Raw genomic sequence first — 12,671 nt, forward strand, 5'->3', positions numbered from 1 at the left:
AGTTAAAAAGTGAAAAATCCTAATAACGTATCAAATTTATTTCTACATTTTTACCCCCGCATCCACTTTTTAAAAAAATTTTTCAGTTTTCAGACTTATAGCTACAATGATTTTATTCGCTTTCTAAGCGTACTATTGAGTTTTGGAAATACTATATATTATGTTCCTTTACTTCAACTATATAAACTAAAATATAGAAGTGTTGGTTTATTAGTCACTGCTGTAATAAATAATCAGCTGATTGCGATACTGTTGCCGCCTATGTTTGTTAATGTGAATCACAAGTTTCCATCAAATGGAGAAGTAAGGAAATTCTTGGAAAATCTTTTAATTTTTAACAGCTGTCACTTTACAGCATCAGAAATTTGTTTTCAAGTTTTTTCATGTCTAGTTTTCGCTAAAAATAGGTGATTATCTACACAGTATTTTAAAATAAAAAAACTTGTGTTTAAAATTGTGTGAAGTGATATGTAGTAGCAGATTTTAGTGATAATAACAGTAAGGTGATTTTTTGTGTTAAAAAGTGGTTTATGTAGCTATTGGAATGTATAACGCATTAATAAATGCAACAATAAATGTATAGCACCAAAGGTAACCTTCAAAAATTTCATGTTTTTTATATATAGATTTAACGCTCATTGAGAAGCACGATAGTTAATTAATTACTTCATTACTAATGAGTTACATACATAAACGAATATATTTACTTGCTTAAAATTTAAACGTAGAAAAATCTGTGTGTTAAGCACGTTTACTTATTTTTCGCAGTATAGGTTATGATATGAGAATAGAATAATTGAATATTTAACCGAGATTTTTATATTTAAAGGAGTTTAAATCAATAAATTATATATAAAATTGGTTATTTGGTACAATAAGAACATCAAATTTTATTTAAATAAAATTACTCATGCTTCAACATCAACTTTATAAACTTAACTGTTGATATTATTCTGACACCTCCTTATTTATGAATATTATTATAAATGATGCAATCGAATAAAACATGATTATATTACTAGCATTAAGTTTCAAGGAAATGATAAATTGCTATAAAATCATCAGAGGTTCTTCCAATGTTTTGAAATTTTAGTTTTGGACACAAATACTTCCATTTTCCTTATCAATAAGTATCTACTTACTTTTTATTGTGTTCTTACCAGTATCATTACTCATTTAAAGTAGTTTTTATATATATTTATATATTTTACTACTTTTACAAATGCCGTTGTCTGTCTTTGTTTTATAAAACTGAAATAATTTCTTGACTAAAACCTATTCAGTAATTCACCACAAACATACAGTAAATTTCAAGTCAGAGTATAAGCTTTATTATCTTAATTTGGATATAATTTTACATATTTCACTTAGGTAATTGGGTGTAATCAAATTTCTACTAGACAAAATCAGTCATATAGGGATATACCTGAGGAGGGCATAACTAACAATGAAAATGTGATTCTACCATATAAATAGAGTTATTATTATTATATATAGTTATTAAATTATTGTAAATAAACAAAACCATAGGCTAAGGAGGGATTAAAAAAATTAAACCTAGAAATTGAAAATTGGTCAATTTGCAGAAATAGAAAATGAAAGGAAGCACATGAAAGTGCTTCTTACCTCAGAAAAATGCTTAAAGGGTACATCTCATTATAAATAATTTTCAAGTTTCTAGTTAATACTCAAATAAATAATTAACGCAGACTCAATTTTATGCAGTTCTTAAGTGGCCCCTTTTTGCTCGATGAACAAAATGTAATAGTACCATATCAATTAATTAAGAACTCCAAGAATTGATGCAATTATAGTTACGACAACATTTGATATTTTATTAGGTATTTACAAAACAAACAAATGTGTTATTATTTTAAATTAGCCAACTGTTACACAAATGCCACATACCATAACTAAAATATTGCAATGACAAATGTATACATAAAGATAGTCTCTCTCTTGACTTGGGTAACCATAATATACATGAATTATGCTTGTAAAAACTTAGTCCAAAGTTTGCTCATTTGCTAATTAGCTCAATTGAAAACATTGTCAACAAATAACATTTGTATTGCACTATTGAATAATAGTAGATAAATATATCTTCTAATGGTTTGTAAATGATTTGGCTACAAAGTTAATTATGAATAATCCATTGATTTTTCATTTTAGTGTATTATTTAATTTTATAATTGAATATACAGTCCAAACAATATTACTTTTTATTAGGTTTATTGACATAAAGCTCCCTAGAATATGTATATCATGATTTTATTATTTTATTGATAAACAAGGATGACTAATTAACAAAATAACAGATTTAACAGTATGGCTACTATTATATCATTTCTTATTGAATTATATAATATCTTTCAAATTATATAATATAACAATTAAGTTAAATCTATGACTATTTTGTATTTTAAAACATTTTTTTCATTTTATTCTGGGAAACTATGGATATACTTGTAAATACGAATCTTTTGTAGGAAAAAGTATGAAATCATAATGTTCTCATTAAAACAGTTATGATTACATCACAATTAATATATTCACCAACTATAATTAGTTAAAAATGAAATTATTGTATATCCATTAGGTAATATTAGTCTGTCTTTTGAAAGTTGAAGATATGCTGCAAAAAATTAAGTGAAATAGGAATCTATCAAGTTATTAAATATATTTTTAAATATATTGTTGTGCCTCTATAAACAGTTTTATGGCAGTAGCAAAAAAATGTATAATCAGCTGAAAAGTTAAACAAAAGGTTTAAAGATTAAGTTTAAAGAGAATTAAATGCCTTGATGATAAACCATTATCAGTAATTTGTAGAAAATTCCTTCTGCAATCGACCTTCTATAAATAATACCTAAATATGACTGTTTATTTTTTGTTTGAAATGGGATTAAATGAGTTTTTTCATAATTTCTCAAAAAATTATTACTCCTTAATATACCTTCTATCCTAACATTCTAGTAACAATTATAGTAGAAAGCAGGTTTGAAAAAAAAAACAGGTTTTCTTGTTAAAAACTGTTTTTTTTGTGTTTGAAACAGTTTGAAATTATTTGTAAAAAAAACGTGTTTGAAACATGTTTATATTACTTAAGCAAGAACATTTATGATTTTTTACCAAATTGCTGCCCATTAATATTACAAGTTTTACGCCCATTGATCTAAACTTAAAAATTAATGCGCAAGACTACTTAGTAAATTTAAAACAAATATCAATTGCTCTAGATAAAGTTTAGATTGCACAGAAATAAGGGATTGACTTGATTACCTTCTTTGAAGAAAATAAAAATTGCTCCGACTCTGATAGTCCACTATCTAGCTAATATATTGGATCACCTTGAACAAAGTTACAATAGATCTTGTCCAGCAGCTTCATCTGATGGACTTGAGCTATTGTTTTTTAAATTTGGGCACAGAAAAATCTTCACAAATTAGTTACATTATTTAAACATTTAAATTCAAAGTAAAACTTCAGTAATACTGAATAATGGATGCTGTAGATTATAATGTATAATGATATAAGCAGATTTAATTCCTTTTGTAAATGTTATTACCTACCTGGAGGACCTGTTATTAAAAAGTTCAGAATTAGCATTCATTGTTAATCAGAAATTTTTTTGTTTTCAGTTTTATTTAGCTACTGTTATAAATAATGTGTTCAGTTAAATTAATACAAATCTATGTTGTATCCTTTGTTTTTCATTAAATTCATTTAATCCCTAACTAGAAAAGACTTGCGATACATTTGGACAAAAGCAGTCATAACAAAAAGAACATAGATTAAAATATGTTTTAAACATTTTGTTTAAAACATACCAATCATGGTAGAAAGTCACTAAGTTTTTCATTTTATAGAGGATAAAGTATTAATTTCAATTATTTTACATTACTTGTCAATCTGGTGGCACAAATTAAATAATTGTTATTGGTTTCTTAGATAATATAATAAAATTATATAATATAACAATAAACAAGATAAGACTAGGACTTGTCTGAGGAAATCCAGGATGGTTACACTGAATTCCCCGTTGTTTGAGTGGAATTTAATTTGTTGGTTTGTGGTGTACCTGTTGTGGTGTTGGGTGTGGTTGTAACCAAAAATATAAATATAACCAAACAGGAATCTGTTATATTTTATTCGTTCTCTTCCCCAAATAAATATGAAATTACTACAAATTTACTAAAATTTACTTTAATAAGTGTAGTAGATAGATAGAGGGAGAATTCGAATACATTTGGAGGTTTTATTGAATTTCTCGATGAAGTGGGAAGCCAAATGGCATGATACAAACACTTCGTACTATGTGCTCATTGGCCCTTTGGCCGCCTACAATGCTACTTATAAACTATGATATCCTCTAAAATGTACTCATTGTGAATGAAGTTGTAAGTATCAGAATCTTGGTACAAGTTTCAGTTGACTAAAATTTATATTCTACAGAGTATATAACTATCGTGCTTCATAAAATTGTAATATAGATATATATAAAATGTGATGTCTTATCATCAATTATTATTGTATTAATTTAAAATACTCATCCATATGTGTAAGAAGCATTAATCTAATTTTTCCATAGTTTATGGACATACTGTAAGATTAACTTATCAGAAATTATTGTATCCATAAATAAACAGGGAGTTGTTATATATATATAATAAATTATTTCTGAAGCTTTATCATAAATCAAGCCATGAAATGGCATGTCGTGTCATCATCTATTAGTACCCATAAAAATTAGACAACACAAGTGCAAAAAATAGTATTGAAAATAGGTTAGATGATTTATTATGTACCGAATTAAATTATTGAGTAGTAAATGGTATGTTGGGGTGAATCACACACCAAAATTTGATCTAAGGAATTGAATGTACATCACCTTTCAAAAGTAAAAAGCTAAAATTAAATTAAACACAACAAAGTCATCCATACCTGAATCGTTATTTTAAACGAGCGTAAGTCCTTTTTTTCGATTTTCAGGTTTTGGTGGTTTTGTAGTCTAAATATCAGAATACATCGATTTTTGTTAAAAGGGCGATTTTATCACGAGTGGAAATGAGTCAAATCAGATTTTAATTTTTTGGTTTATATTAAAAGGGCGCAAGACCAAAAGAGTTTAAGAAGTCGTAAGTCCACTCCCTTTATGGATTCTGTTATTTAATTTCTGGACTTTCGCCTGTTAGCTGCAGCCCTAATGAGATTTGCGCTTTTCTTAATGAATACTTAAAATCAGTACCAAGCTTCATCTGTTCAGTGATAACTGTTCAGACCAAAACAAAAACCAAGCATGTCAAGGTTCTGCTTATAACTGACATATTCAGGTCGCTTCCAGAAGGTTACTCAGTATTTCCCTGTTCGCGGCCACAGTTTCCTCCTGTGTAACAGGGATTTCGGAAAAATATCTAAGGCTTTGAAGAAACATGACCGCATTTTTGATATTCATGAAATAACTGACATAATTTTGTAAAACTCGTCACGTTTAATAAGTTCACTGTTCATGAGGTTACATCATCTGACATAGTTTTAGATTTCAGGAAATGGCAAAATAGGTTTAACAATAACTCGTGTATATCACAAGAAACAAAAGGAAAAAACGCAGATAAGAAGGATAAAATGTACTTTCAGATTAGTACTCTCTTTATGTTCGTTTATGAATCTAAGTTAAAAGGATGTGTTAAAGTCTACCCTACAATAAATGGTATTATTCATCATAACTTTTTATTGACTAAGACAAAAGCAGATACTCTCTCCGCACCTTCGGTTAAGGCTTATCAAGGTCGAGTGCCAATAAAAACTGCTAAGATGTAAGATATTAAAAAATTGAGAGCCTCCATTCCAGACGAACATCGGGGATTTTTCTCAAGAGAATACCAGCGATTTCGAGGTTGAAGAAACCAACGATGACCCATAAATCAGAAATATGGCCTCAAATTTACATCTTTGATTTTTTCCCTCTTTTAAACTCATTTAAGTAATTTCACTATCTTTTTAGTAAATTGGAAACATCTTACAATGGAAATAACTGTTTAATGGTTTTCCATCTCCTTGCAACTTAATTTTTTTTAAAAGGGCGATAGTTTTACATTTTTAAAGCTATATAACTAAATTAAGGATAAAGATACAATTGTAAAATTTTGAATCCTGTTGTAAATTGAATTTCTCTACATGTTGACATTTTTTATAAATGTTTCAAGTGAAATATTTTGATTTAAACAGTTTTTTTAGTTTTCCGAAACTTTACTTTCTTGGACTTACGCCCGTTTAAAAAAAAACCGATTCATTCTTTGAAAATTCATGAAAAATTGAACCAAATATGTAAAGTAAAATATCATCTGTCATAAAGTGTCCATCTATTCATAATTTTATTTTCTTCTCATTTGATTCTTTATAGTTAAGGTAAGAGCAGTAAAGCCAGACAGTGTATATCTATAACAGACACTTTCTAATTTGATCCCCAAAATTGAGAAAACTGCAATTGTCTCCATCTATCTCTAATAGGATGTATTTACCGCGTTAATCAATTGACTTTCCGCCATTTAGTGTAGAAGTAGAGATCAGATAATCGATACAATGAATATTGACTATTATTTAAACGCCATTTTAAGAATCAAAAAAGGCAAATCGCATAACAATCTAATGGTTTCACCTCCTCTTTATAACTATTCCATGAAAAAATGAAATGATTCTGAACATTCTTGTCTTAAATTATAATATGAAAAAATCTGTTGATCCATAATTAGCTAGAGAAATTCAATAATAGGTAGAATCAAACAAAATTAGTCAGACATACACAGTGGTTCATGAACTAATAAATAAAAGAAGGCACTAGATCTTTGTAAAATCTGATGGAGCTCAAAGGTAATATTCCTGAAAAATTAGTGGAAAATAGGGATACTATTCGACTATTTTTCTTGATTAGTTGATCCTACAGTATGTCCATGAGACCATTTTACAAGATGAAAAAGTTTAACAAGATTGTTGAAATACTAGTAGTACTAATGAGAGAAATACAGACTCAATATTCTTTGATTGGAAATAGCGGATTAAGGAAATGAAGAAATAGGTAGTTGAATTTTTGCAAACTATAATGACATAACTAAAAAATGTTTTGTAAATTTTTATATTGAATATATTTGAGGGAAAACAATATATTTTACGATAAAACAATTTTGTTATAACTATTTCATTCTAAAACTAAAAATTATTGAGATAAAAAAATGATATCTTAACCATAAATGATGTACACTGAAGTTAGAGGAGCAATATGAGCAAACATAAAAAACAGTAAGCGGGTAATTAAGTGCCATATTCCGAAATTTTCCATGATGCAAGTTTTTTAGAAATTGGCTGTTTTGCTAACTAAATAATGTTAGTAAAGCAATTCAAGCTAAATGTGCAAAATCAATAGATTCCAATTATTAAATGCTCCGTTTTTCGATGATAGAAAAAATCTTTTTTAGACGACGCCATCTGAAAGTTGTTCGTTCTGTGTTCATTTACATACCGAAAGTTCCGTACTGCAAAACACTTTCGGGTCGCTCTAGAGTAGACAACTTTAACGTACTTAAATGTGACCTAGCCACTTCAAGTTGACAGTTGACAGTTTCACTTCAATGATTTTGCATAACCTTAAAGTTTTAATTTTCTGAAATGAAGAGCTACTCGAATCACCAGAAAAAGGCGAAAAACCCAACGGAAAACATAGTGCTGGCTTTTTTTAAGAAAAATCTGAAATCTGGAAAAGTTTTACTTCATGGTCTACATTCTCAATTATTAAAAGTACTCTCGCAATAAAACAAGATGTTCACATTAACAAATATCCAAAACTCATCAATTTCCTGAAGAAACAAAACAAAGGACACCCTGCAAAAAATTAGAAACTTTAACCAGAGAAAATGCAATAGAATCCTTGTTACATTCTTCTGCGTCGTCTAAAAAATGTTGTGTACGCCGCGGCTGACATACTACTTTGTTGGACTCGACATACAAATAACTATTGTAAAAAAAATTCTTTTCTTGCATGGAATCGGCGATTTTCACGCCTTATTTTCAGAAAGTACGTCGCAAAAAAGTGTCTTTTTCCGAGTTTTCTCAACAGAACAATATTATTGGAGCGGAATTATGGACTCATGTGTTTCAGTGAGAAATTTCGGAAAGTCATTTTTTTCGTGACGTCTCCGAAAAATTCATCTATTCTGCAACAATTAATTAGCATTAGTCGAGCACTTAATTATTCAGGCCTTAACGAGTATATAATTCTTCCCCAATGATAGTTTTTTACTGAGAAAACTCGAAAAAAGTTAGTATCCGTGATGTATCCGAAAAATTCATTTTTTGTCGCAGCATTTAGATAGCATTGGTCGGGTACCTTATTAGAGAGGAAGAGAAATGCTTTATTGTCAAAAAATTGTTACAATTTGTAGACAAAATCTTGTAAAAACTGAAAACACAAACATAAAAATAACTAAATAATGATACAAATAGAATAAAATTTCAATATACAGAAGAAAACTATAATAAGGAACAAAATTATAGGTAAAAGAATGTCTCTTTAACTATGACTTGTGGAAAATAGCAATCTTGTTTATTCTTGATTTAAACTAAAGTTCAACCATAGTTTTAGTTAAATCTTCGGTTTTACCCTAGATTGTAAAATTGGCACTTCATCCGAGAATTTGAACTTGCTTAGTACGATATGCCAATACCTAAACCTGTACAGTGCATTAAGCTTTGTGTAGCTAAACATATTAATTTTTTACTAAGAACATATTAATAAAATTTCTTGTAAACGATTTTTACTCTGCAATATTTTGTTTATTTAGGACCTAACAACGCTACATAAGTATAATTCCTTGCCAATAATAGTGTTTTGCCGAGAAAACTCAGAAAAAATCATTTGTTTGCCACGTCTTTTTGCGAAGCTTTTTTTAATATCCGAAGACAGGCGTAAAAGTCGCCAATTCCATTTAAGAATAGGATAATTTTTTTACAAAAGATTTTTTCTATCCTTGAACAACGGAGTAATCAGCATTTAATAATTGGAGCATTCTAGTTTCATTATCTATTGATTTTGTACATTTAGCTTGTATTACTTTGGTAACATTATTTCGAAGTTAGCAGAACAGCCAATTTCTCAAAAAATTGAACAGTGGAAAATTTCGTAATGTGGCACTTAATTAGTTCTCAATTTTCCGCTTATAATTTTAATTGAAATGTACCTTTAGATGGACACAGATGTTACCCAACAAACGAATTCTGTTATCGGAGAACCTCAAAATAATACCCATTCCATCGCTGGAACATCCAAAGATATAATAAAGCTTAATCCGAAAAAAGAATCTGAAGATTCTTGTTCGGAAGAAAGTGACGTTGAACCAGATCTAATAGAAACAATAAATTACAACGTAATTTCATCTATCGGTGGTATGAAGGATTTAGTACCTGAAGAAGAGCTTAGCAATACATTCTTCCACAGATATTTTAGTAACCATAGTAATAGTTTACCTTCTAAGATGACAATGACGTCTAGAAGGTTGTCTCAATGTAGAGAGGAGGACGAAGAAGAAGAGAAAAGGGAGCCCTCGAATATGTCTACGATATCTGGTTAGTATTAAGGTACCAATAGTAATTCCAGCACTAATCTTATTAATATTTATCTTCGTTGATGATTTATCATTCATTACTTATTTACTGATAGGGCTAGATTAAAAAGATGTTTTTTTTTATGTCACTGTCAAAAAAACTTGATATTTCTGCATCTCTATTAATGCGTAAATGTAAACTTTTACTCACTGCCAAAATGAATATGAAATATTCCTATTTGAAGGATTTAAGTTAATTATTAATTGATGATTCATCATACAACAATTTATAGTTAAGCTTGAACAATTACTCCTAACATAAAATCCCGAACATGTTGCTGCTGATCTGAAACGTTAAGCTGTGTCCACACTAGGTTGATCAACACCATTCGACTTTGTCGCTCGACAATGTCGAACTGCGAACCTGTCGCCCGACTTTGTCGAACCATGTCGTGTCGAATCGAACAGAACCCTAATCAGGTCGGTTGTTTTTGAGAGGCAATTGGGTTACGCAAACGAGAGAGAAGTTAGGACACTGGGTATGTAGACTCTACACCAACATTCACGATCTAGTCATGTGAGTGTTTTACTTAGAGGGATATTTTGATCAGACGAGGACGTTATCGTAAACGTCTATTTTGAAAAGAAAAACGGTTTAAATATAAATATGATTATGAGAAAAACTGTCTTGTTTATTTGTTAGGCTGAAAACTTTTCAGACAACCCTCGTATGTCGGTAAAGTTAGTGGCTATTTTGTTCAAACGACTCGTCGTACACAATTTTGTAGTTGATACAATTCAGTATGTACTAAATACAAATAATACTGTTAACTGTATGGAGCGGATTTTTTATTTTGCCATCAATGCAATCGGGCTTTTTATTTGCATCATTTATTTATTTCACCATAAAAACTAATTATCCAAGAAATTCTAGCTTTGTTAATGTTAGTTTTACGAATTCAGCTAATTTAATGGGTATGGAATTTATTCTGTATAATGAAAATACAAATTCTGTTTAAATAATTAAAATTCCAAATTGCAAAACTGTTGAATGTAACAGACATCCATATAAATTATATAAATATTTAACTAAATAATTTTGTAAACATTTCTCAGTTTCATTTATAATGTTTTAATAAGATTTTTGCTGGATATTTCAGAAGCCAAATAAATTAAACGAAAATAAAATTTGCTGTTAATTCATCCCATTTATTGTACTGTTAATAAAATATTCATTGTTTTATTTAATAATGCCATTCTGTCCTTGTTAAGCCGAAATTGGTCTATTTATTTTAAAATATTCTTTCAAGTACCCTATTGTTATAATTTTTGGTAAACAACGGAATTATTTTCCCCGATAAATCGTCTTTTCTTCACCTATTTTTTAAAATTAACGATTTATCAAGAAAAACAGTGAAAAGATAAAGAAATTTACATATTGTTTCGATCCTTTAGAAAACCATCATCACCATTCTTTTTAATTTAAATATTTCATGCATTACATCTACTTTGATGCAAAAACATGTTCACATCGTTAGAGTTACAATAATGAAAATGATGTAAAATAATCATTCGTATTCTTGAAAATGGTATGGAACTACGCAAACTAAACATCTGGTAACAGACAGAAACTTAATTTTGTCTTTGGTGGTCTAAACAACTTTCCTAGGTTCACATCGGTTTTCTAATAAACCCGTTAATTTTAACGTGAATATCGGTTTTGTAACCAAATTGACGGATATCAAATGACAGTCTTGTTTTCATATATACATAGGGTGTTTCGTAATAGCATTCCAATCTCTATTATTCTATAAGTAAATATAAGGAAGAAACATGGTATAACAAAACTTCCAAAAACGCTTCGTGAGTTATAGTGAGCGATAGATTTCACCCGTATTCCTGATCCACCAATAATAGGAAGCCATATTGAATGTCTCGGGTCTGAAATTGTCAACAATTAAAAATATAGCTTAAATCTAAAATATTATTACAATTCATAAAATGGAAATAAATAATTTTTTTAATATTATCCAGAACGTAACACTGGCCTACATCATTTTGGTTTTGATTTTCATTCAGTAAAATAAGGATATTTTCAACTTGCATTTACTCTTTATCGAGGTTGAATGTACACATCATTTTCTTCAGTATTAAATTTTCTGTAAGTTTTATTTGGTATTTAACCAAGTTATTTTACTCCAAACGTAAAAAAGTGTATTTTGGAGAGTTTTTTGTATTTAACGTCAGTTAACGTAAAAACTATTATGGTTACAGATTTGAGACGAAATCTATCGCTAACTATAAATCGCTTACGAAGCGTTTTTGGAAGTTTTATTATACCAACTTTTTTCATTCTATTTACCTATAGAATCATTTCCCGAGAGATTGGAGTGCTATTCCGAAACACCCTGTATATATATGACGATATATGTATATAAAATATTGGACTTACATCCATTACAGATAATGAATTTCCTTTCAGGCTACGTGGATTCATCTTTTGCGGTGTATCACTCCGCTTTGAGTTTCCTTTGTTCATTTTCCAATCTGTCATAGCTTCTTGCTCGTTTGCTACCGCTGCAATATCCTGCATTACTTGTTGTTTCTATCGTGCTTTAGGTCGACTTCTGTCCTATGTCTGACACTCACTCTATTATCTTCCATATCGAACCATTTACGCCTTTGGATCTTTATCATGGTCGCTATATCACCCTCTTTCACGTCGCTCTTTATCTCGTGATTCTTTAACCTTCTTGGGTATCCCCCCATCAGTTTTGATGAAGTCCTAATATCTTCTTTAAGATCTTTCTATCCAATAATAGAAGATCTTTTTAGTCCTTTCCCGATAAGCACATAATTTCAGCTCTGATTGATCTAATTCCTGTTCTGTATATTGCCGACTTTGCGTTTGTGATCAGCTCTTTTATTCTTCAGAAATTTCACATACCTTCAGTACACTCTATCTTCTATTATTTGCCTCGCTTATTGTCACACACAAATCTTTCACTTTCTGGAATCGGAATCGACCCAGAATGATCTCACTCTGTTCATTTGACCTTCTCTTGGTTACTTTGTACT

At 29.4% G+C, this 12,671-nt stretch overlaps 1 protein-coding gene across 1 annotated transcript in view; it reads left to right on the top strand.

The window, feature by feature from the left end:
* The first annotated feature begins 251 nt into the window (after window positions 1-251).
* Window positions 252-12,671, top strand: part of LOC130890904 (uncharacterized) — a 113,293-nt gene continuing 100,873 nt past the window's right edge. The window contains exons 1-2 of the mRNA XM_057795312.1: window positions 252-591; window positions 9,237-9,615. Coding sequence (XP_057651295.1) covers window positions 9,237-9,615 — 379 coding nt within the window. The 5' untranslated portion in view covers window positions 252-591. The remainder of the gene's footprint in view (window positions 592-9,236; window positions 9,616-12,671) is intronic.

Source organism: Diorhabda carinulata, chromosome 2 (genome assembly GCF_026250575.1).
Source record: "Diorhabda carinulata isolate Delta chromosome 2, icDioCari1.1, whole genome shotgun sequence".
Lineage (NCBI taxonomy): Eukaryota > Metazoa > Arthropoda > Insecta > Coleoptera > Chrysomelidae > Diorhabda > Diorhabda carinulata.